At 38.2% G+C, this 27127-nt stretch overlaps 1 protein-coding gene across 2 annotated transcripts in view; it reads left to right on the top strand.

The window, feature by feature from the left end:
- Positions 1-2482: 2482 nt before the first annotated feature.
- The window catches only part of MND1 (meiotic nuclear divisions 1), a 90979-nt gene continuing 66334 nt past the window's right edge, over positions 2483-27127 (top strand). Inside the window, exons 1-4 of one of the 2 annotated variants that reach the window (XM_036998867.2) lie at positions 2483-2616; positions 16925-16990; positions 20443-20500; positions 23261-23409. In XM_036998867.2, coding sequence (XP_036854762.2) covers positions 2614-2616; positions 16925-16990; positions 20443-20500; positions 23261-23409 — 276 coding nt within the window. In that variant the 5' untranslated portion in view covers positions 2483-2613. The remainder of the gene's footprint in view (positions 2617-16924; positions 16991-20442; positions 20501-23260; positions 23410-27127) is intronic. The other variant, XM_036998863.2, reaches the window with a different exon arrangement.

The raw sequence follows: 27127 nt of genomic DNA, 5'->3' as shown, positions 1-27127 counted from the left end.
TGACTAGAATATAAGCTCCTTAAGGATATGTGGCCTGTCTGGTTTATCTTCACACACTTCACAGGCAGCAGATAAAGTAAAAAGAAATAAATTAATGTATGTGTAAAGATTTTGTAAGGCACAGATTTGTTCAAGAAACAAATGCTATTTGGGTACTGTAACAAATGCTAGATGGGGGACACAGGATCCAAATGCGTGAATACTTTTCAGATGCCACTGATATTTATTTGCTTTCATACTTAAAAACTTATAACATCTGCTAATGCCCTGATATGGCAAGACTTGGAGCATCCCCAGACATCTGATAAAAGATGAACTGAGGCAGATGAGAAATTTTGAGTTTGAGCAAAAAGTCAATTTCAACTGGGCGGCGCGAAACTGGAAGTGGTTAGCACTTTGCCATTAGAAGCCAGGGGGGAAGACTTAGATAAAATAAAGGGCAGAAGCAAATAAAGGAAATTATTTGCTCAGCTGTAACTTAAAGCCTAGTTGGCTGTTTGTGATTAGTTTTCCCTAATCATTTAGGGAAATCTTGACTTTATAACCTTGAGATATTAACAGGCTTATATGTAGGCCTAGGCAGTATTAGAACCACATCAGCCTAGTGGCCTCCTTGCTTAGTTAATTTAACATATCTGAATCGCATATATATAATTTCAGAATTCTGTTGGTGAAAATGGTAAATGGGAAAGCACAACTCAATGCAAATAATTAAGGTTTTAGAAAAGTGAAATATCCTTTGGTTTTTCAGCTGAAAACCATATCTAGTTATCCCCAAATCAACGACAAGATGGTGTTCTTAAATACCTGGTATACTTATTTATTACACATTTATTGAGTGCTTGTTTACCATGTGTCTGGCACTGTGCTAGGCCCTGTAATACTGAAATGGTTGGCTTAGTCTCTGTCACAGAAAGGATACTGTAGGAAAGCTGACCAAATAAACAACTACAAAATGAATGTGGGGTGCTATGATAGAACTGTACAGATGCTATAGTATATCATAAAAGGGACCTTATCTGCCTGCAGGGTGGAGTGGGAAGGAAGAGAGAAAAAGGTTCCTGACATCTGTATCCAGCCTGTCCAAAGGATGGATTAAGAGTGAGCCAGGTGAAGAAAGGCTGTTTCAGGTGGAGTGCAAGAGGTAGGGCAGGCTGAGAGCCAATTAAGGCAAGGCTTCCCACAAATGCCGCCTTTATGATATTTGTCAAATCTATATATCTCCAATATATTACTTAATATTTTTCTTAAATATCACTGTGGGTGAAATTGTGATATTTCCAGAATCTCTCACCTGGCTTTAATACATCTGCATATCAATAGGTGTTTCCAAGGGGTGGAGAGAGTAGTTCATCTACATGTCAGTAGGTGATTACAAGGGCCTGCAAGGGTGTATCTGGACGGGAGAGAGGTTGGGTGGAGCTCTCTTCTGCTGCAGCCGGGTCAAGAGAGAGACGGGATGACTGCTTGTAAGAAATAAACGGGTTTCTTAAACTTTATTTCTCCCTTTGACTGATTCGGCTTCAAAGGTATTTTTGCCCTGGGATTTTTTCCAGCTGGAGATACACTCACTTTTTTACTGATGTACATACTTAAGCTGGATCTTGAGCAATGCATGAGAAATCTAGAGAATAATGTGCTAATTATATTTTTTCTAGTACATAAAATTTATTAAATGGCTACCCATTTACTACTTTAAAATCATCTCGTGTACCATCCATCTTACTGTAATGCACTGTAGGAATAACTAAATTAATGTAAGTCCAAGCAATTCCGTATCTCCCTTTCCCTTCTGTAAGAAGCCAGAGGAGATAGAAATTCCTATTTTAGATGTAACTGTTTTTACAAAAGTTTGTTCTACAAAAACAGAAAAACCTTTGTTTTTAGAAAAATTATATTTGAAAGTAGTTCAAAATAACGTACAATAGTTTTCACACTCATTGAAAAGACTGCGTTAATTTTGTGGCACTTTCAGGGGGAAGGGACCCGGGCTTCAAATCGGAATCCTCATCTTGTCTGGTCATGAAGTAACGTTATGTTCAACCATTTAACTTGAAATTCATTTCCTTGTTTATTTTAAAAAACAAAAACGAAGGGAAAAGCAAACACAGACACAAAAGTAGTTTTTAAAGCTAGAAAAGCAGTGGACAGCAGTTGGAGGGAAGATGAGGTGTAAAATTAGAAGGGAGAAAAGGCCGCCCCAAACCGGGCAAACCCGGGTGGACGGACGCAGCGGTTCCTTCCCCGAAAGGCAAGCCGCCTCTATTTTCTAAGGTAAACGTAGGCCGAGCCTCCGCCGCGTGGGGAGCAGGCGCACTAAAGCGGGGGCCCAAAACTCCTTAAAAAAACAGTCTCGGTCAACACCCAGTCGAGGAGAGGCGGGAGCAGCGGGGACGCCCGTCTCGCCGGAACCTCGAGTCTGCGCGGCCGCTCCCTCCCCGCAGCCGCCAGGGGGCGCCGCGCGCCGCAGGGACCACAGCGGCCTCGCGCCGCGCTCCCGCCCTTCGCCGCGCCGCCCCCAGGCTGTGTCGGCGCCAAACCCGAACCGGCCGGGCTGCCCCGCCCCTCGCCCGGCGCGCAGGACCCGCCGCCGGAAGGCCCGCCGCCCGCGCCATGGTAAGAGCGGAGGCCGCGCTCCTGGCCGGCGTTCCTCCCGGGTCCCGCGTGGCACCCTGGCCGCCAAGGCGGGCTGCGGTAGCGGGCTCCCGGGCCCGAGCCTCGCGCCGGCCTTCCCCGCGCACTTTCCGCCCTGCGCCCGAGCGAGGGGCCGAGGCGCCGCCTGGGTCCCCCGCGCCCCGCGGGCGGCTGAGGTTAAATGCGCGGAGCGTTCGCGCACGGGACCCGGTGTCACAGACGTGGCGGCCGGAGACCTCGGGGCCCGGGGCCGCAGGCTTCCCGGGGGGCCGCCAGGGCGCAGCCTCGCTCGGGGCCGCCGGGTGCCCAGGGTCGGGCGCCGCGGACCCCAAAGGGCTCTCGGTTTCCGACAGCTGAGCGATGTTAGGTAGTGTACCCTGGAGAGCACATTTTCTGAGTAGCTCGCAATTCCAGAAGTCACCTAATGGTTCTTCATTTTATGCCAGTTCGATGATTCCTGTGAAAACCCCTGGGTTTTAACCAAAGGGCGGGAATCAGTGCTCTTCTCAGACGGATGGTGGGTGGAGTCGCTTTATTAGGGGAACAGTGCACTGAGTTTACCTTACCTGCCGTGATGGGTTAAGTACTGGTAAAGTCCCAAGTCGTCCTTTTCTCTTTGTGAAGTTACTGGCCTTCTGCTCATCGGATGATTTTTATAAACCTTTAGTTTCATGCTGTTTTTTTACTTATGTTGGCAGAGAATCAACATCCAGTTAAATCGACCTAAGATTTTAGTATCTTAATTTAGTTAAGTGGCCGTTATTCTGCGGAGCTAATGGCGGTCACGGATCTAGGTTGTATGGTGTTTATTTGAAGATTATTTGTCCAGATGTAATTACAACTGATAACGGCTCAAATCTTTGTGGTTAAACTAACAACCCAGCCACCTGGGCATAAAAGGTCTCAGAAACCAAACAGGGCCACACTTAAATCTGTCTCCAAGTTCTATGTGATATCATATTTCTGTTTATAGAGTTCCGGACCTAAATTTACTGCTGAAAACTATGCAGCATAAAAGCATTAACTTTTCCCTTTCACCTTATCTCTCTCTACACACGAATCATCTAATACTACATAGTCATAACGCTGTTAACTGCAGAGGCTTACTTCTGAAAATGGAGAAACCTGAAACAAGTTAGAATAAAACTTTATGAGATACATACCTCCTGTTTTCAATGTATGATCAACAAGTCAATTTAGTGTTACGCTGATCAGACATAAACTTTTGTTCTCTTTCCTGATTGTGAATTAATAGCCATTTGGTTTGACATGGTTGGGCTTGGTGGGTAAACATAAACCTGTGCGTAATTTTGGAATTGAAAAATGCACTGTAGTCTGCCACCTCTGAGGGCAACAGAGAGCATCTACTTTTAGTTTTCCAAACTTTTACTGTAATTGAGCAACAGGGCTGATTTTAGGAATTCTGTAACTGCTACTTGGAAAAATTTCCTTAGGTATATGCTTTTTTCAAGTGGAATTCCCCCAATATCTGAAAGTTGACCATTTCTATGAAACCTTTCCTAAACTGAAATGGCTTTAAGCAAAAAAGCAATTACCATTCATTTATGTAGAAAAATTTTTGAGTTTTCTCAAACCCAAAAAATCACCTCTCGTAGGCTTTTCTGACATCCTAGGGTACTTCTTGCTAATGGATGCACAGAATAAATAAAGCACAGATGCTCACAGACACAGTTCAAAGCTATGGTGGCTTGATGCTGTGGCTGAGTGTAGTTTGGGGAAGAAATTTGGTGGACCACTCTCACTAAGAAAAGCTTAGTGCCACTGTCACTGCTTGGGATGTGCATGCTCTCTGTAAAAGCTCACTACGAAACAAATGCTGAACACTTTGTTTTTTGCCTTTCTGTCAAAGGGAAAAATCCTCTTCTGATTTCTTTGGATAATTAAAAGATACTAATACAGGTCTTTTGTAAAAACAGTGATATAATGTGAACTGTTGAAAAGCAGGGAAACCCATACATTGGGTAACTAGGAAGCTTAGTTGTCCTCAGATCACCTGGAGTCCCCTTACTTATTAATTTGAATATATCTTTAATTTACGTTCCCCAGAGATTTTCTTTAACCCCAAGTACTGTTGATATTCTGGAGAAATTTCTAAACATTAATTAATATGGCATCCTCTTACATTAGTTATTCTAATTTTGGCCATGATACTCTCCTGCTGTGGTTAATAATAATTATTTCTAGTTGTAAAATAGTGATGAATAAATTGGCCCGAAAACAATGTAAATGGATGATACAGCTCATGCATGTATCTTAAGTAACTTTCATAGCTGGTTGACAGTATACTGTCGGAATGGCTGTAAGTATACTGGTTCATCCTGGTGCCTGGGGCTGGCTGGGAGCTGTGGCTCGCTGTGGCTCGCCAGCCCAGAAAAAGATCAAAATTCAAAGTCCTTAGTACATTTTCTACTGAATGCATATTGCTTTTGCACCATCATAAAGTCAAAAAATCATAAGCAGAACCATTGTAATTCATAATACAAAATAAATTGTAATACAAAAACCATCTGTAGTTTTTTGTTTTATAGCTCAAGTTGTGTAACTCTGCATGTTAGAGTAAAATTTGAGGTGGGGAGTGGTACCTGAGAGAAGAGGTTGGGATCAGGTGATAGAGGACCTTTATATATATATTTAATTGGGGCTGATTGGATATTGCTGAATGGTTCAGAGCCATGGAAGGGTTTTCAGCATGGTGAGATTTGCTTCTTGGTAGCATGGAATATGGACTTAAGGGTGAGGCAAAGTGTTGTTGAGGGGCTGTGGGTGTGTTGCAGGAGGCATAATGAGGGCCTGAACTGAAGTAGAATAGTACGGATAGAGCAGACCAGGTAGATTTGAGACTAGTTCAGCACTCAGATTGGAAGAACTTGGTGACTGGTTGGATATGGAGTAAGAGAGATGAAAGAACCTAAGATGACAGGCAGGCCTCTGGCTTGTGTAACAAGGTGGTATCTAACTGAACTCAAGGTCACGAACAGTATGTTTGGCGAGTAGATGAAGACGAGAACCAGTTCAGTTTAGATCTCCTGAGTTTGAAGTCTTTGCAGCAGGCAGATAGATAACACAGGTCTGAAGCTCAGGTGCACACTTTAGGGACTACTGTAAAGAGCTGAGGATGCGCCTAAGTGTTAAGACCACAAAAGCAGATAGGATCAAAGAAAAGGTGTGAGGAGATGAGGAGATCAGTAGAGAACTCTGGGGAACTGCAGTGTTTGGGAGTGGACAGAGAAAAAAAATTTACACTTTGAGGCTACTTATTTTACCCATACCCATCAAGGAAGGCCTGATAATTTTATTGCTATGAAAAGGAGTTAAGTGGGTTTCTAGGTTCTGCAAGTACACTAAGACACGTGTACTTTAGTATGCATTCAGAATGTCCATTCTAAATCCCTTCCCCCATCTATCATAGCTCTTGTTTTCTGATGGAGCATTGGGGTAGGGTCAGTATTATTTTATTTGTGTCTGCTTTTTATTTTTTATTATTTTATTTTATTTTATTTTTATTTTGGTATCATTAATCTACAATTACATGAGCAACATTATGGTTACTAGACTCCCCCATCATCAAGTCCCCACCACATACCCAATTACAGGCACTGTCCGTCAGTGTAGTAAGATGCTATAGAATCACTACTTGTTTTCTCTGTGTTGTACAGCCTTTCCGTCCCCCACCCCCACCCCCACCCCTGCTGTATATTATGTCTGCTAATCATAATGCCCCTTTTTCCCCCATGTCCCTCCCTTCCCACATACCCTCCCCACTCCCTTTTTCCCTTTGGTAACTGTTAGTCCATTCTTGGGTTCTGTGATTCTGCTGCTATTTTGTTCCTTCAGTTCTTGCTTTGTTCTTATACTTCACAGATGAGTAAAATCATTTGATACTTGTCTTTCTCCATCTGGCTTATTTCACTGAGCATAATACCCTGTAGCTCCATGAATGTTGTTGCAAATGGTAGGATTTGTTTTCTTCTTATAGCTGAATAATATTCCATTGTGTATATGTACCACATCTTCTTTATCCATTCATCTACTGATGGACACTTAGGTTGTTTCCATTTCTTGGCTATTGTAAATAGTGTTGTGATAAACATAGGGGTGCATATATCTTTTTCAAACTGGGCTGCTTCATTCTTAGGGTAAATGCCTAGAAGTGGAATTCCTGGGTCAAATGGTATTTGTATTTTGAGCTTTTTGAGGAACCTCCATACTGCTTTCCACAATGGTTGAACTAATTTACATTCCCACCAGGAGTGTAGGAGGGTTTCCCTTTCTCCATAACCTCGCCAACATGTGCGGTTGTTGTCTTTTGGATGGTGACGATCCTTACTGGTGTGAGGTGATATCTCATTGTGGTCTTAATTTGCATTACTCTGATGATGTGGAGCATCTTTTCATGGGCCTGTTGGCCATCTGAATTTCTTCTTTGGAGAACTGTCTGTTCAGATCCTCTCCTCATTTTTTAGTTGGATTATTTGCTTTTTGTTTGTTGAGGTGTGTGAGCTCTTTATATATTTTGGACATCAATCATTTATTGGATCTGTCATTTATAAATATATTCTCCCATACTGTAGGATGTCTTTTTGTTCTATTAATGGTGTCCTTTGCTGTACAGAAGTTTTGTAGCTTGATATAGTCCCACTTGTTCATTTTTGCTTTTGTTTCCCTTTCCCAGGGAGATATGTTCATGAACAAGTTGCTCATGTTTATGTCCAAGAGATTTTTGCCCATGTTTTTTTTCTAAGAGTTTCATGGTTTCATGACTTACATTCAGATCTTTGATCCATTTTGAATTTACTTTTGTGTATGGGGTTAGACAACGATCCAATTTCATTCTCTTACATGTAGCTGTCCAGTTTTGCCAATACCAGCTGTTGAAGAGGCTGTCATTTCCCCATTGTATATCCATAGCTCTGTTATCGTATATTAGTTGACCATATATGTTTGGATTAATATCTGGAGTCTCTATTCTGTTCCACTGATCTGTGGGTCTGCTTTTGTGCCAGTACCAAATTGTCTTGATTACTGTGGCTTTGTAGTAGAGCTTGAAGTTGTGGAGTGAGACCCCCCCCCCACTTTATTCTTCCTTCTCAGGATTGCTTTGGCTATTCGGGGTCTTTGGTGGTTCCAAATGAATTTATTTTATTATTATTATTAATTTATTAATTTATTTTTATTTTGATATCATTAATCTACAATTACATGAAGAACATGTTTACTAGGCTCTCCCTTCACCAAGTCCCTTGCACATACCCCTTCACAGTCACTGTCCATCTGCGTAGTAAGATGCTGTAAAATCACTACTTGTCTTCTCTCTGTTGCACAGCCCTCCCCGTGCCCCCCACTCACTATACATGCTAATTGTAATGCCCTCTTTCTTTTTCCCCACCCTTATCCCTCCCTTCCCTCCCATCCTCCCCAGTCCCTTTCCCTTTGGTAACTATTAGTCCATTCTTGGGTTCTGTGATTCTGCTGCTGTTTTGTTCCTTCAGTTTTCCTTTGTTCTTATACTTCACATATGAGTGAAATCATTTGGTACTTGTCTTTCTCCATCTGGCTTATTTCACTGAGCATAATACCCTCTAGCTCCATCCATGTTGTTGCAAATGGTAGGATCTGTTTTTTTCTTATGGCTGAATAATATTCCATTGTGTATATGTACCACATCTCCTTATTCATTCATCTACTGTTGGACATTTAGATTGCTTCCATATCTTGGCTATTGTAAATAGTGCAGCAATAAACATAGGGGTGCATCTGTCTTTTTCAAACTGGAGTGCTGCATTCTTAGGCTAAATGCCTAGAAGTGGAATTCCTGGGTCAAATGGTATTTCTATTTTGAGCATTCTGAGGAACTTCCATACTGCTTTCCACAATGGTTGAACTAATTTACATTCCCACCAGCAGTGTAGGAGGGTTCCCCTTTCTCCACAACCTCACCAACATTTCTTGTTGTTTGTCTTTTCGATGATGGCGATCCGTACTGGTGTGAGGTGATATCTCATTGTGGTTTTAATTTGCATTTCTCTGATGATTAGCGATATGGAGCATCTTTTCATGTGCCTATTGGCCATCTGGATTTCTTCTTTAGAGAACTGTCTATTCAGCTCCTCTGCCCATTTTTAAATTGGATTATTTGCTTTTTGTTTGTTGAGGCATGTGAGCTCTTTATATATTTTGGATGTCAATCCTTTATCAGATCTGTCATTTATGAACATGTTCTCCCATACTGTAGATACCTTTTTGTTCTATTGATGGTGTCCTTTGCTGTACAGAAGCTTTTTAGCTTGATATAGTCCCACTTGTTCATTTTTGCCTTTGTTTCCCTTGCCTGGGGAGATATGTTCATGAAGAAGTCACTCATGTTTATGTCCATGAGATTTTTGCCTATGTTTTTTTCTAAGAGTTTTTGTGGTTTCATGACTTACATTCAGGTCTCTGATCCATTTGGAGTTTACTTTTGTGTATGGGGTTAGGCAATGATCCAGTTGCATTCTCTTACATGTAGCTGTCCAGTTTTGCCAGCACCATCTGTTGAAGAGACTGTCATTTCCCCATTGTATGTCCATGGCTCCTTTGTCGTATATTAATTGGACATATATGTTTGGGTTAATGTCTCAAGTCTCTATTCTGTTCCACTGGTCTGTGGCTCTGTTCTTGTGCCCGTACCAAATTGTCTTGATTACTGTGACTTTGTAGTAGAGCTTGAAGTTGGGGAGCGAGATCCCCCCACTTTATTCTTCCTTCTCAGGATTGCTTTGACTATTTGGGGTCTTTGGCAGTTCCATATGAATTTTTGAACTATTTGTTCCACTGCGTTGAAGAATGCTGTTGGTATTTTGATGGGGTTTGCATCAAATCTGTATATTAGTTTGGGCAGGATGACCACTTTGGCGATATTAATTCTACCTAGCCAAGAGCATGGGATTAATTTCCATTTGTTAGTGTCCTCTTTAATTTCTCTTAAGAGTGTCTTGTAGTTTTCAGGTTATAGGTCTTTCACTTCCTTGGTTAGGTTTATTCCTAGGTATTTTATTCTTTTTGGTGCAATTGTGAATGGAATTGTTTTCCTGATTTCTCTTTCTCTTAGCTCATCGTTAGTTTATAGGAAAGCAACAGATTTCTGTGTATTAGTTTGTATCCGGCAACTTTGCTGAATTCAGATATTAGTTCTAGTAATTTTGGAGTAGAGTCTTTAGGGTTTTTATGTACAATATCACATCATCTGCAAATAGTGACAGTTGGACTTCTTCCTTACCAATCTGGATGTCTTGCATTTCTTTGTTTTGTCTAATTGCCGCGGCTAGGACCTCCAGTACTATGTTGAATAACAGTGGGGAGAGTGGGCATCCTTGTCTTGTTCCCTATCTTAGTTGAAAAGCTTTCAGCTTTTCGCTGTTAAGTATGATGTTGGCTGTGGGTTTGTAATATATGGCCTTTATTATGTTGAGGTACTTGCCCTCTATACCCATTTTGTTGAGAGTTTTTATCATGAATGGATGTTGAATTTTGTTGAATGCTTTTTCCGCATTTATGGAGATGATCATGTGGTTTTTGTCCTTCTTTTTGTTGATGTGGTGGATGATGTTGGTGGATTTTTTAATGTTGTATCATCCTTGCATCCCTGGGATGAATTCTGCTTGATCATGGTGTATGATCCTTTTGATGTATTTTTGAATTCGGTTTGCTAATATTTCGTTGAATATTTTCGCATCTATGTTCATCAGGGATATTGGTCTATAATTTTATTTTTTTGTGGGGTCTTTGCCTGATTTTGGTATTAGTGTGATGATGGCTTCATAGAATAAGTTTGGAAGTGTTCCCTCCTCTTCTATTTTTTGGAACTTTAAGGAGAATGGGTATTATGTCTTCTCTGTATGTCTGATAAAATTCAGCAGTGAATCCATCTGGCCTGGGGATTTTGTTGTTGGGTAGTTTTTTGATTACTGATTCAATTTCGTTGCTGGTAATTGGCCTGTTTAGATTTTCTGTTTCTTCCTTGGTCAGTCTTGGAAGGTTGTATTTTTCTAGGAAGTTGTCCATTTCTTCTAGGGTTTTCCAGCTTGTTAGCATATAGATTCTTATAGTATTCTCTAATGATTCTTTGTATTTCTGTGGGGTCCTTGGTGATTTTTCCTTTCTCATTTCTGATTCTGTTTATGTGTGTAGATTCTCTTTTTCTCTTAATAAGTCTGGCTAAGGGATTATCTATTTTGCTTATTTTCTCAAAGAAACAGCCCTTGGTTTCATTGATTTTTTCTATTGTGTTATTCTTCTCAATTTTATTTATTTCTTCTCTGATCTTTATTATGTCCCTCCTTCTGCTGACTTTGGGCCTTGTTTGTTCTTCTTTTTCCAATTTCAATACTGTTCGTTTGGGGTTGTTCTTCCTTCTTTAAATAGGCCTGGATTACAATACAGTTTCCTCTTAGAGCTGCCTTTGCTGCATCCCACAGAAGTTGGGGCTTTGTGATGTTGTCATTTGTCTCTATATACTGTTTGATCTCTGTTTTAATTTGGTCATTGATCTATTGATTATCTAGGAGCCTGTTGTTAAGCCTCCATGTGTTTGTGAGCCTTTTTGTTTTCTTTGTACAATTTATTTCTAGTTTTATACCTTTGTGATCTGAGAAGTTGGTTGGTAGATTTTCAGTCTTTTTGAATTTACTGAGGTTCTTTTTGTGGCCTAGTATGGGTCTATTCTGGAAAATATTCCATGTGCACTTGAGAAGAATGTGTATCCTGATGCTTTTGGATGTAGATTTCTGTAGATGTCTATTAGGTCCATCTGTTCCAGTGTGTTGTTCAGTGCCTCTGTGTCCTTACTTATTTTCTCTCTGGTGGATCTGCCCTTTGGAGTGAGTGGTGTGTTGAAGTCTCCTAAAATGAATGGATTGCATTCTATTTCCTCCTTTAATTCTGTTTGTATTTGTTTCACATATGTTGGTGCTCCTGTATTGGGTGCATATAAATTTATAATGGTTGTATCCTCTTGTTGGACTGATCCCTTTATCATTATGTAATATCCTTCTTTATCTCTTGTTGCTTTCTTTATTTTTAAGTCTATTTTCTCTGATACAAGTACTGCCACACTGCTTTTTTCTCCCTGTTGTTTGCATGAAATATCTTTTTCCATCCATTAATTTTTAGTCTGTGTATATCTTTGGGTTCGAGGTGTCTCTCTTGTAAGCAGCATATAGATGGATCTTGCTTTTTTGTTCATTCTGTTACTCGGTGTCTTTTGATTGGTGTATTCAGTCCATTTACATTTGGGTGATTATCAATAAATATGTACTTATTGCCATTGCAGGCTTTGGATTCGTGGTTGCCAAAAGTTCAAGGGTAGCTTCCTTACTGTCTAACAGTCTAACTTAACTCTTATTAAGCTATTTAAACACAGTGTGATGATTCTTTATTTCTTTCCATTCTTATTTTTCCTTCTCCATTCTTTATATGTTAGGTGTTTTGTTCTGTACTCTATTGTGTTTCCTTTGACTGTTTTTGTGGATAGTTGATTTTATTTTTTGCCTTTAGTTAGTATTTGGTTGGTCTGCTTTCTTTGGTGTGATTTTATTTTCTCTGGTGACATCTATTTAGCCTTAGGAGTTCTTCCATCTAGAGCAGTCCCTCTAAAATACCCTGTGGAGGTGGTTTTTGGGAGACAAATTCTCTCAACTTTTGCTTGTCTGGAAATTGTTTAATCCCTCCTTCAAATTTAAATGATAGTCATGCTGGGTACAGTATTGGTTCAAGGCCCTTCTGTTTCATTGCATTAAATATATCATGCCATTCTCTTCTGGCCTGGAAGGTTTCTGTTGAGCAGTCTGTTGATAGCCTGATGGGTTTTCCTTTGTAGGTAATCTTTTTTCTTTCTCTGGCTGCCTTTAATACTCTGTCTTTTTCTTTGATCTGTGCCATTGTTGACCTCCTTGGGTCCCTTGTGTTGGGAGATCTGTGGGCTTCCATGGTCTGAGAGACTGTTTCCTTCCCCAGCTTGGGAAAGTTTTCAGCAATTATTTCTTCAAATACATTTTCTATCCCTTTTTCTCTGTCTTCTTCTGGTACCCCTATAATGTGGATATTGTTCCATTTGGGTTGGTCACACAGTTCTTTTAATATTCTTTCATTCCTAGAGATCCTTTTATCTCTCCCTGCCTCAGCTTCTCTGTATTCCTGTTCTCTTATTTCTATTTCATTAACAGTCTCCTGCACCTTGTCAATTCTGCTCTTAAGCCCTTCTGTGGATTATTTCATTTCTGTTATCTCCCTCCGAACTTCATCCCTTAGCTCTTGTATATTTCTGTGCAGGTCCATCAGCATGGTTATGACTTTTGTTTTGAATTCCTTTTTCAGGAAGATTGGTTATATCTAACTCACCAGGCCCTCTCTCTGGGGTTGTCTGAGTGATTTTTGACTGCACCAGATTCTTCTGCCTTTTCATGGTAATTGAAGTGGTCGCAGGCAGTGGCGCGTGTGTCAGCTGGGAGAACAAAGTCCCTTCCTTCCTGCTTGTTGATCACCTTGCCCTTCTCCGCTGCCTGTGCCATCTACCCACACACCAGGAGGCAGTCTCTGGGATAACTCCTGAGCTGCTGTGGATGGGGCCGCCCTCAGGCTAGCCCAGAACTCTTCAGCAGGGTTGCAGCCATCTGGGTGTGTTCTACTGCAAGAACGGTGCTCCTTCGTGCCTTCCAGACCTTGCTCTGGCTTTCACTGCCTGTCCCAGTTAGCTGTGCGCTGGGAGGGGACTCTGTGTGGTTGCTGTGGGCGGGGCTGCTTTCCAGCTGCTCCGCAGCTGTGGTGGGTTGGCCGGTCCGCCTGCAGCACCGGTCAGGGGGAATGAATTGCAGGCTGCTTTTAGCCATGTGGGGCTTCAGGGCTGCTTTACCCCCAGAGGGTTAGGGGACCCAAAGTTCCTCAAGATTCCCAGCCTGCTAGGCTGAGTGTGCCAGGACAATTTTGTTCAACTGTTGAGCCCTTGTCCCTTTAAGACTTTTAAAAAGTGCCCACTTTTCTTTTGCCCCAAGAGAGCCGGCTATGGGGACCCGCTCGCAGTCTCCATCTGGGTCCCTACCCTTCCGCCATTCCAATATCTAGTACACCATGCAATGTGTGTCTGTTCTCCCGGTGCAGATTAGTAGGGCTGGTTATTTAGCAGTCCTGGGCTTCCACTCCCTTCCCATTCTGACTCCTTTCCTCCAGCTGGTGAGCTGGGGTGAGGGGAGCACTCAGGTCCCACCAGGTCACAGCTTTGTGTCTTACCCCTTTCGTGAGATGCTGAGTTCTTGCAGATGTAAATGTAGCCTGGCTGTTGTACTGTATCTTCTGGTCTCTCTTTTAGGAATAGTTGTATTTGTTGTATTTTCAAAAATATATATGGTTTTAGGAGGAGATTTCTGCTGCCATCTTGAGCCCCTCTGTGTCTGCTTTTTAAGTGGTGTAAATTGTTCTTATTAAACAGTTTGTTACCCTAAAATTCCACAAAGTTTTTGAGAAAGATGCAGATCTGTTAGGAAGCGTTAGGGCAGAATCCTTATAGAGGACTAGAGATGATGGTTCTTACTCTCTTGTTATTTTCTGTCAGTCTTTGTATTGAGGGAATTTGGCTTTTAAAAAAAAGTTTGCTCTCTAGCTTTATGTATGTACTCTATTATACAATACGCAGTTGACCCTTTGTGCGGTGGTTAGGGGCACATACCCATGCACAGCTGAAAATCCATGTATCACTTTGACTCCCCAAAAACTTAATGCCTACTGGCCTGTTGTTGACCACAAGCCTTACCAATAACATAGACAGTTGATTAATACCTATTTTGTAGGTTTATATAAATTATTTATTGCATTCTTACAATAAAATAGAGAAAAGAAAATGTTTTTAAGAAAACCATAAGAAAGAGAAAATACATTTACAGTACTATATGGTATTTATCAATACCAGAAGTTTACCTTGTTTATTTACAAGAGGAATTGTCTGTCAGTATCTATGTTAATACTGTTTTTTTTAGGTTTTTTAATCTTTTTTCTTGGTTACTTCTTAAAATATTTCTAGGAGATCTTTTTCTAATTTTTTTATTGAAGAAAAATTGACACAATACTGTATTTCAGTTTGATATTCATATACATTATGAACAGTCACTGCAATAAGTCTAATTACCATCTGTCACATGCAAAGTTGTTACAGTATTATTGACTGTATTCCCCATGCTGTACATTACTCTCCATGTCTTATTTATTTTATAACAGGAAGATTATACCTACCTCTTGTTTTTTTTGAAATATCATTGATATACAATCTTATATTGGTTTCAGGTGTACAACACAGTGGTTCAACAGTTACCCACATTAAGTCCTTATCTCTACTACTGCAGTTACTGTCAACATAGGAAGATGTTACAGATTCATTGGTTATATTCTCCATGCTGTGCTACCATCCCTATGATCATATATTATGATTGAGAATTTTTGTGCCCCTTTATCCCTCTCACCCTCCTCACAAACCCACCCCAACCCCTTCCCCATGGTAACCACCAGTCACTTCTCAGTGCCTGTGAGTTTACTGCTATTTTATTAATTTTGTTTTGTTTTTATGTCTCACATATAAGTGAAATTGTATGGTACCCATCTTTCTCCTCTTGGCTCATATCCCTTAGCATAATACCCTCTAGATCCATCCATCTTGTTGCAAATGGCAGGATTTCTTTTTATGGCTGAATAGTATTCCATTGGGTATTGCACCACATCTTTATCCATTCATTGAATAACATGGTAAACATAGGTGTGCATTTATCTTTTAAAATCAGGGATTTTGTTTTCTTCGGGTAAATTCCTTGAAGTAGAGTTACTGGGTTGTATGGTATTTTTACTTTTGTTTTTTGCAGATTCTCCATCCTGCTTTCCACAGTAGCTACACCTATTGACATTCCCACCAACAGTGTAAGAGGGTTCCCTTTTCTCTACATCTTCACCAACATTTGTTATTTCTTGTCTTTTGGATAGTGGAAATTCTGACTGATTTGAGGTGATATCTCATGGTAGTTTTGATTTGCATTTCCCTGATGATTAGCAGTGTAGAGCGTCTTTTCATGTGCCTTTTGGCTGTCTGTATTTCTTCTTTGGAGAAATGTCTTTTTAGTTCCTCTGCCTATTTTTTAATTGGGTAATTTTTTTTTTTTTTGGTGTTGAGGCATATGAGTTCTTATGTATTTTGGATGTCAACCCCTTATTGCATAAATCATTTACAAATATATTCTCCCTTACTGTAGGTTACCTTTTTGTTCTGCTGATGGTGCCCTTTGCTGTAGAGAGCTTTTCAGTTTGATATTGTCCTACTTGTTCATTTTTGCTTTCATTTCCCTTGCTGAAGGAGATGTGTCTGGGGAAAAATTGCTCATGCTTATGTTCAAGAGATTTTGCCTATGTTTTCTTCTAAGAGTTTTATGGTTTCATGACTTACATTCAGGTCTTTGATCCATTTTGAGTTTACTTCTGTGTATGGAGTTAGTAATCCAGTTTCATTCTCTTGCATGTAGCTGTCCAGTTTTCCCAACACCAGTTATTGAAGAGATTGTCTTTTCTCCACTGTATATTCATGGCTCCTTTATCATATATTAATTGACCATATGTGTGGGTTTATATCTGTGCTCACTATTCTATTTCATTGATCTATGAGTCTCTTCTTTTGTCAGTACCATACTGTTTTGATTATCATAGCTTTATAGTATAGCTTGAAGTCAGGAAGCATAAATCTCCGAGCTTTGTTCTCTCTATTAGAATTGCTTTGACTATTTGGGGTCTGTTGTGGGTCCATATGAATTTTATGATTATTTGCTCAATAGTTTATTGAAAAATGCTGTTGGTATTTTGATAGGGATTGCGTTGAATCTGTAAGGTGCTTTGGGCAGGATGGCATCAATATTGTTTATATGATAACAAAGCACCGTACGTATTATACATATTATTAACATTAGACATCAAAAATGAAAAGATAATTTGAAAAAGATTCATATTTATTTACAGGTATAATGATTCATGCATTGATAATGAAGAAGCAGCAGTATGAGTACATTATGGTAGCCTAGTATGTAATCCATACCACTTGGCATATATTAGTAAAGTAATTAAAATGGGTCTTTATGCCTGACTCTGAGAGCTGTGAAACTCATTTGTATCAGAGAAGACCATAACGTTACAGATAATGTCTCAGACCAAGTTGTCTTAAGATGCAGAGTTTTGTTATAGTGCTGCGTTCACTTTTTTTACTTTTGTGCTTTAGTCGAAGAAAAAAGGACTGAGTGCAGAGGAAAAGAGAACCCGCATGATGGAAATATTTTTTGAGACAGTAAGTCATTTTCCCTAAGATTTTTAGTATTTTGTGTAATTTTCTTAAGTATATGTCATCCAGTGTTAGCTGTACCTTTTTTGTTGGAGATAAATACTGATCAGTTTCCTGAAGAATGGATAAAATCTTGCCAACATGTTTGGTTCCTGTGACTCTATGGAGTATGAAAGTACCCTATCCTAGTGTTGGTAGAGTCACTTCTGTTCAGACTGTCCTACACACTGGCACTAGAATTAACTGTCTGAAGCATATATTTGACTGTGTCCCCTTTCTGCCTGCAAATAATAATAGCTCAGATCCACTGAGTGCTTTCTAGGTGCCAATGATTGTTCTAAACACTTGATATAGATACTATCTGATTTCATTCTTTTTAACCCTATGAGAGCAATACCATTCTTATCATCTTCATTCCATAGTTGAGGATATCTGAGACACAGTCTAAGAAACCCACCCTGGATCTCAAAAAATAGAAGTTAGTACCAAGATTCCAACTCAGGCAGGAACATCTGATTTTAGAAGTAGGGTTAAATACTGCCTCTTTGGGTTTACAAATCTGCTGATAGTGTAACACTTATGATGATATACAGGCCTCCTTAATTTATTCCAGATATTTGTGCCTGCCACTAACAGGATATGTTAGTTCAAACTAATATGTTTGAAGTTTTGCCTACTAAGTGGCGGAGCCAAGATTCAAACACAGGCATCTGGCTGTACAGCTTCTTTTCTTCATCATGTTGCTGTAAGGTGGCTTTTCTTTGCTTCCAGGTTTAAGTTCAAAGCTTTGACCTACACAAATACTTACGTTGTCTCTTAGCCTAATAAGGGTTTAAACCTTAAACCCTTGAAAGGACCTTTAAACTCTGATCTGTTTGCAATCTGTTGCTGCTACTTTCAACATACACAAATGTGAAGAAGATGGGGAAAAAATGGCAAAATAGAATATGAAATTAGTTAAATAAGTAATAATAATTCTTGACATTTTCATTTTGATGATGCAGATTCACAGTAAAATAAACAGAACATTCTGTGTACTTTTTTATTAAACTGCCCTCTAGGTGTTATCTTACTAATCTTGCTTACCTGCAGTGACTTACTAAAAGTCATTGGCAAATCAGAACAGACTATCAGATTAAGAGTAATGATGTGATTAGGAGATAACTTGATGAAGTTTGTATATGAAAATTATGGCTATTCTACTGTGTTGAAATATTTTTTCTGGATCTCAAAGCAAGAAAAATAGATTTAATTCCTACCATGCAGTGGAAAGCTAGGGAGAGTGGTGGAGAAATTGTTTTGTCCTTTATGATATTGTTAATTTTCTCAAATATCAAAATTAGCTGTTTCTGATTGAAAAATTTTCAACTCTGCTGTCAAGTAATAACATGAAGATACTATTTATTATGATACTAATGAGTATTAGTAGCTTAAAGAAGTTCAGTAGTCAGTGAATTTTTATGTGAACCTAGGAATTAATTATATTGATTTCAGTCCATATATTCCTACATACAGTCATTCATATGTATACATACATACATATAGATACTTGAAGTTGCTAATATAATAAAAAAATAATTCTTTGGTTATCAAACTTAAGAACATGGGAGCAGTGTAGCTCAATGGTAGAGAACTTGCCCCTGAAGTCTATTTTACCTAATAGCTGAGCTTAAACAACTTCCTTGTCTAAGTCTCAGTTTCCTCAGCTATTACAGAGGATGATAATTGTACCCAGCTCAGAGTGTCAGGGTGTTGGTATAAGGATTAAATGATATAATCTATGTAAAACATTACAATGCCAGGTCAAAAGTGCTTAATTAAAAGTTGTCTAGTATATAACTATGTGTCTCCTATGGTATCTTTACACATAGGTTTCTTTTTTAAGAACTAGAACCATTGTGTTCATCTCCTGTATTATCTCTGTTTAATGCTGGTGAGAACTAATACTTGAGACCATTTTCTCTGTCCATTTAAATGACCAAACTTCAGTTCTGCAGCTAGTTCTTGGAAGCCCATTTATTTACACAGCCCCCCCACACTGGGGCAGCCAGTATGTGGGGCATTTCCATTAAGACCACATATAGGCAAGTCTCAATAAATTCATATTCTTTTTCCAGGGAATCTGAAGTATTTGCAAATAGGTTTGATTGACTTTTTTATAATGAAGTTGAGGCCTAACTTCATTAATTTATTACATTTTCTCTGAGATCCTAAGGTATTATCTTTAAACAGCTGATTCCCAGATGTGCAAAGATTGATTTAATACTCTAAGACCAATGACTTAGTTTCATTAATTTACTAAATCTTATGTGTAGTGGGGAGAAGTTGCTTTTTTCAGCATTTTATTGTGAAAGATGAAAGAATCATATAGTGAATACTGGTATGCCCCAAAAGATTCTACCATTAACATTTTACTCTACTTGCTTTATCACGTACATACTCACCTCTCCACTCCTTTATGTACCCATCACGTCACCATTTTTGTGGGGGTGAGAGAGTGGGAACGTGTTTCAGAGTTCTTCGTTTATCCTGAGTGCCAGTCTTCGATCAGGTATATGGTCTCTGAGTATTGGCTTCTAGTCAATATTTGTCATTTCATTTCTTAACAGTGCCCTTGTTTGAACAGAAATTTAAAATTTTTATGAAGTCCCATTTTCATGCTATTGAAGTTGCCTTTTCTAGTTCTTTTTAGAAGAGAGCCCATATTTCATAACAATCACAATGCTGTTCTTGTTACTGAATGCTTCAGTCTTTTCAAATATTTCACTTTTGTTATCTGAGTTAGTTCACCCCTTCAACTGAGGCTTATTACAAGAATAAAGGAGTCTTCTACATAGATTTTTTTCCAACCATAAGATTCAATATTCTACATGAGTATCTTCCCATAATGTTTTGCTTTGTCTATCGTAGACATGCAACACATATAGGAGAACAGTTGATAGGCAGCCACGAATTATATAATTTTCCTGTTGTTTAGGTATAGCTCTTCCAGGAAACCAAATGTAAACAAATCTTGACAAACTATAAATGTAATCAAAACAGTTGTCCATTTGCTTTCAGTTAGAACTGCTAAATCTGTGGCATATGATATATTCTAAGCAAAGAACTGTTAGTGTTTTCTTCAAATCAGTGTCAGAAGGTGATTTTCTCATGTTAACAAATGATTCACCATAACTTGTTTTTATACTTCAGTGGGAAGATGCCCTTTACATTGTTCTCCAATTGCTTTAAAGATTTGTATGTTCATGCAAAATTGGTCCATCTTAAGTTCTATTGAAGGAAATGAACAAGATCATTGCAGTTTCTTCTAGCTCTAAAATGCTTGATCCCATGGCATAGTCCATTTGTAGGCATAGATTTTAGTACAATGTTTTAAGAACATAATTATGGTAATTATAAATAGATAGTAGAAAATAAATACATTCTTTTCATTTCCTTCTAAAAACTCTCTTAAACAGAAGGACGTATTTCAATTAAAAGACATGGAGAAGATTGCTCCAAAAGAGAAAGGCATTAGTAAGTATCAAAGATGTGCTGGCATATTTTGGGAACTATTGGTTGTATTTTCTGCAGTAGTCCTTCACCTTATGGAAACATAAATTTCTAGCGATGTAGAATATTTCTAAGTCCTTATTACATGATTTCTTTGCGCCACAGTCATGATTCTTGGATTTGGAATATCTGCTCTAGGAAAATTAAGATGGAATATGCATGCATGCCCATGGACACACACATGTACATACACACAATTACAAACATTTATTTATGGTCTAATTTTATTTCAAAATAAGTAAAAACTGCTCATGAGTGTTATAACGTTTATTAAATGTGACTTTGTATCTTTGCACAGTGTATTAGTTTTCTACAGTTGGCTGTAACAAATAACCACAAACTTTTTGGTGGCTAGATATAATTGAAATGTGTTCCCTCATAGTTCTGGAGGCTAGAAGTCTAAAATCAAGTTGTCCACAGGGTTGGTTCCTTCTAGAGGCTCAGAGGAGGAATCCCTTTTGTGCTTCTCTCATGCTCCAGGTGGCTGCCGGCAGTACTTGGTTTGCAGACCCACCATTCTAATCTCTGCCTCTGTTTTCACGTGGCTTTCCCCTTTGTTTTCTCCCTGTCTGTCTCTTACAAGGACACATATCATTGAATTTCAGACACACCCTAAATCCAGGGTGATTTCATCATGAGATCCTTAATACATCTATACAGATCTATACAGACCCTTTTTCCAATACAGTCACATTCACAGGTTCTGAGGGTTATCTTTTGAGGGATCACTTTTAAAACCTTACTTTCTGGTTGTATAAGCTATACATGTTTGTTTTAACAGATTTGGAAATTATAGAGAATATAATGAAAAATTGTTTCATAACTCCTCTATTTGAGATCACTGCTGTTAACATTTTTGTGTATTTTGGGGTCTATTCTTAGATTCTATTAGTGTGTGTATGTATCTGCCCATTTCTCTGAGAGGGAACCATGCTACATACTCAGTTTTATATTCATGTATGTTTTCATGTAACATTATATCATCTATGTTGACCTAAGTCATTTGCTCTAAAACAAAAAAGATCTACAACATCTGCATCTCGTAATGTTTCATTCTGTGACCACCCACTGTACCACAATTTGCTTAACCCTTTACCAATTGTTGAATATCTAGGTTATCCCCAAGTTTGCTGCTAATGTTAATTGGTAATTAACATGCTATCCATAAAATTTTTATATAAAAGACTAATTTTCAGAGCAGTTTTAGGTTCATAGCAAAATTGAGAGGAAGGTACAGCGATTTCCCATATACCTCCTGTCCCCACAAATGCATAGATTCCCCTGTCAACATCACTCACTGGGTACATTTGTTACAGTTGATGAACCTGCATGACACATCATAACTGAAGTCCATAGATTACATTAGGGTTCACTCATGGTGTTGGACATTCTGTGGTTTTGGACAAGTGTATAATGACATGGATCTCTCATTATGGAATCATACACAGTATTTTCACTGCCCTAAAAATCCTCTGTGCTTCTACGCATCCTTTCCTCTCCCTACCCTTAAATTTTTTTCCACATTTCATATTACTTCATTAGGAAATGTCCTTAAAAATGGAATAGAAAATAAAGACTGGTGTAGTTTTAGGTTTTCTGTATGTATTCTGAAATTGCCTTTAGGAAAGGTCATACCAAATGATACTCATATTTATTTCTCAGAACTGTGTTTTCATTTTTAGAATTCCTTGACATTTCATTTCTTACTGTACTTTATAAGTGACGTTGAGTGTTTTGCACATTTGGTATTGATTTTATTTTTTGATTTATTAAATCTTTAACTTTTTAATAGATTTTATTATATTTGAGGATCTGCCCTAGGAAAAGTTTTAATGGACACTAAAATATGGATAATTTCTTAGTATAGTTTCATTTAATAGAAAATAAGAATTGTTCATGAATTTTGAGCATTTCTGAAATATGACTTCACATTTTTATGTGCTATTTTTTTAAACCTTTTTTCTGACTTTTAATCTTACCCCAATCATAACATCCAGATTTTTTATTGTTTAACTTTTCAAAATAATTTTGTTTTTGTTTTTTTAGCCAGAAGGCAATACATGTTCATTATTGGGAAAAAAATAAGAAAAAAGAAGAAATAGAAATTGCCTTTTCCCTACTATTCAAAAATAACCATTGTTACATTAGAGCATTTTATCTTTTAACTTTGTTTTCCTATGTAATACATTTTGAATGTATATATATATATATCCATGCCATTAAATATAACATTTTTATAGTAAATTTAATGGTTGCGTAGTATCTCATCACAATAAAATATTTGGAAGTCTAGTTTCCAATTTTTTGTTATTGAAAACAGTGCTTTGATAAAGCATCCTTATGCGTATCCATCATTATTTTCTTTGGATGGATTTACAAAAGTGGAATTTCTGTGTAAAAGGTATGCGTAAATCAAAGGATTTTTTAGTGTTTTTGGTAGTCAAGAATCATATCTAATTGCTTTATTTTTTACATTTCTTCAATTATTAGTGAGTTTGAACATTTTTCTTGCTTACTGTTCATGGATATTTTGTAGAAGCCCATTAATGTGATTTTGTTTTCTATTGGAATACTTGTCTTTTTTTGTTATTATTTTTAAAAGCTCCTTATTGTTAACTTACTAACTTTTGATCTATAATATTTGTTGCAAATGCTTCCCCTGTTACTGGCCTTTTAATTTTATTTATGTATTTTAATGAAGTCTTTAAAAATTATCTCTTTCAGCTGCCATGTCAGTTAAAGAAGTTCTTCAAAGCTTAGTTGATGATGGTATGGTTGACTGTGAGAGGATTGGAACTTCTAATTATTATTGGGCTTTCCCAAGTAAAGCTCTTCATGCCAGGAAACGTAAATTGGAGGTTCTGGAATCTCAGGTAAGCCACCACAGCTAAAAATAATAGATTTGCTTTGTAAGAAAGAAATTTTTTTTTTTTTACTTGTTTTCATTTAAGTTTCCATCAAATTTTTAACATTTATTGCTAGACTTAAAGTCTAATCAAAATCTCTTTCTTGCAAACAATACAAGGACTTTGGAGTGTTTTGACTTCTATCTTCCCACAGGCTATAATATTGTTTTCTAGTATTTTAGTTCCTTTTAGATTTATAGAAAAATTGTTGGGAAGGTAGAGAGTTCCCAAATACAGGTGTGTGTCGTGTGCTACCTCCTCCCCAGTTGGAAAGTAGAGCATTCCTGTGAAACCTTTTGTAAGCTGAAATGGCTTAAAGTGAAGAAGTAATCACTAATTTATATGGAAAAATTTGTAGTGTTCCCAGACCCAAAAATATCACCTCTCTTAAGCTTTTCTGATACCCTAGGACACTTCTTGCTGATGGATGCACAGAATAAATTGAGATAAAGCACAGATGCTCACAGACAGGTCAAAGCTGTGGTGGTTGATGCTGAAATGCTGAGTATAGTTCTGGTTTAAGGAGTTTGGTGGGGCAACTCTCACTGCTCAGGGTGTATGCTGCCTCTGTAAAGGCTCCCCACAAAACAAATTCTGAATGCTATTTTTGTTTTTCATGTTCTTTTGTAAAAGTGAAAATCCTCTTCGTATTTCTTTCAGTTATCAAAAATAGGTATTAATGTAGGTCTTTCATAAAAGCAAAGTGTCATGACCCAAACTTTCAGAGAGCAGGAAACACCTGTACCACCCCCTAATCACTCCCAAACACACAATTTCCCCTGTTTTTGACATATTAGTGTGGTACCTTTGTTACAATTAATGAACCAGTGTTGATACCTTATTATTAATTAAAGTCCATGGTTTATGTTAGGATTCACATCTCTTGTGATGTACATTCTGTGAGTTTTGATGAGTGCATAAATAACATGTGTCCATTGTTACAGGATCACACTGAACAGTTTCACTGCCCTAAAATCTTTTATGCTCCACTTACTCCTTTATCCTTCCCTCTCCCCTAACCCCTATCAGCCACTGATCTTTTCTACTGTCTCTGCAGTTTTGCCTTGTCCAGAATGTCATATGGTTGGGATCATCCAGTCCATTCAGGTTGGCTTCTCTCACTTAGCAATACACATTTAAGATTCTTCCATGTCTTCTGGTGGCTTGATAGCTCATCTCTGTTTATTGCTGAATAATACTCTGTTGAATAAGATGTACCATTGTTTATTCATTCAGATAGTGAAGAAAACTTAGGTTGCCTCCAAGAATATGTACACTCGTACTTCATTTTATTGTGCTTTGCTTTATTGTACCTTGCAAATACTGTGTTTTTTACAAATTGAAGGTTTGTGGCAACCCTGCATCAGGCAAGTGTATCAGCACCATTTTTCCAATAGTATTTGCTTATTTCATGTCTCTGTGTCACATTTTGGTAATTCTCACAATACATCAAACCTTTTCATTGTTATTATAGTTGTTATAGTGATCTTGATCAATGATCTTTGATGCTACTATTGTGATTGTTTTGGGGTGCCACTAACCATGCCCATGTAAGACAGCAGTCTTAGACAATGATGTATGTGTTCCACCAACTAGCTGTTCCCCCATCTTTCTCCCTCTCCTTGGGCCTCCCTAATCCCCAAGACACACCCAGTATTGAAATTAGGCCAATAATAACCCTAAAATGACCTCTGAGTGTTTTAGTAAAAGGGAAAGAGTAACACATCTCTCACTTTAAATCAAAAGTCGGAAATGATTATGTTAGGAAGGCATGTGGAGAGTTGAGATAGGCTGAAGGCTAGGTGTCTTGTGCTAAATAGTTGGCCAAGTTGTGAATGTAAAGGAGTCTTTGAGGAAATTAAAAGTTCTACTCCAGTGAACACATGAATGATAAGAACGTGAAACAGCCTTATTGCTGATGGTAAGTTCTAGTGGTCTGAAGTTATCCAGAAGATCTTGCTAAGATACTTAATGCCAGTGGCTACACTAAACTAAAGATTTTCAGTGAAAACTAAATAGCCTTCTGTTGGAAGAAGATGCCATCTAGGACTTTCATAGTTAGAAAGGAGAAGTCAATGCCTGGTTTTAAAGCTTCAAAGGACAGGCTGACTCTCTTGTTAGGGGCTAATGCAGCTGGTGACTTTAAGTGGAAGCCAGTGCTCATTTACCATTCTAAAAGTCCTTAAGAATTTTGCTAAATCTACTTTGCCTGTTCTCCAAAAGTGGAACAACAAATCCTGGATGGCAGCACATCTGTTTACAACCTGGTTTACTGAATATGATGATAAGCACATGGTTTACTAAATTTTAAGCCCACCGTTGAGACCTACTGGTCAGAAAAAAAGATTGTTTTTGAAAAAATACATTTTGTAAGGCTGTAGCTGCCCTAGATAGTGATGTTTCTGATGGATCTGGGCAAAATAAATTGAAAACCTGGAAAGGATTCACCCTTCTAGGTGCTATTAAGGACATTTATGATTCATGGGAAGAGGTCAAAATATCAATATAATCAGAAGTCTGGAAGCAGTTAATTCCAACCTTCATGGATGACTTTGAGGAGAGAACTAGATTTAGAAGTGAGACTTAAGATGTGGGTGAACTGCTGCAGTCTCATGATCAAACCTGAACGTATGAGAGTTGCTTATTATGGATGAGCAAATAAAGTAGCTTTTGAGATGGAATTCACTTCTTGTGAAGATGCTGTGAAGATCATTGAAATGACAACAAAGGATTTAGAATATTCCATAAATGTATTTGATAAAGCAGTTGCAGGATCTGAGAGGACTGACTCCCAATTTTGAAAGAAATTCTGTTACAGGTAAAATGCTGTCACACAGCGGCAGCATGTGCTATAGAGGAATCATTTGTAAAAGGAAGAATCAGTTGACGTGACAGACTTCATTGTTGTCTTAGTTTAAGAAATTCCGAAGCCACCCATCTTTAGCAACCACCACTGATCAGTCAGCGGCTGTCAACGTTCAGGCAATACCTCCACCAGCAAAAAGATTCCAGACCTCTGAAAGCACAGATGATGGTTAGCATTTTTTAGCAGTACAGTATTTTAAAATTAAGGGATGTATATATTTTTTTGGATAAAATGCTATTGTATACTTAATAAACCACAGTATAGTGTAAACGTAACTTTTATGTGCTGGGAAACAAAAAATTCATTTGACTCACTTTATTGCATTATTTGCTTTATCTGGAACTGACCCCACAATATCTCTGAAGTATGCTTGTATTTAGTCTGTACTGCAAGATTCCATCACATTTTAATGAACTATTTTTTATCCTTTTACAAGATTGATGGAGTGAATTACCATGTGGAATTTATAGTATGGGCAGGAAATGGGACTTAAAGGAAAATGGCTATAAACTTGTTTTGGGGTGCAGAGGGGAAGGATCCTAATTCTGGAAGGTGATAGGAACAGGAAACTTTAATCAAGAATAATGAAGTAAATTAGTTTTTTTCTGTTTGGAGGTTATGTGGAATTGCATTTCTGTACTGGAAACCCTCCTGAAACATCAATTTTTAAAATTTTGCTCCTGGATTCATGTATCTAGGAAGCAAGCAGCCTTTCAACCAGTATTTTATTACAAACAACACCAGCTAACTTTGGCTGACATGAGCAGAAAAGGAATTGATTGACAGATACAGGATGGGCTGGCAGAATCACTGGAAAGA

Source organism: Manis javanica, chromosome 3 (genome assembly GCF_040802235.1).
Source record: "Manis javanica isolate MJ-LG chromosome 3, MJ_LKY, whole genome shotgun sequence".
Taxonomy (NCBI): domain Eukaryota; kingdom Metazoa; phylum Chordata; class Mammalia; order Pholidota; family Manidae; genus Manis; species Manis javanica.
Note: the sequence above shows the minus strand (reverse complement) of the source record. Positions and strands in the feature narration are given on the sequence as shown.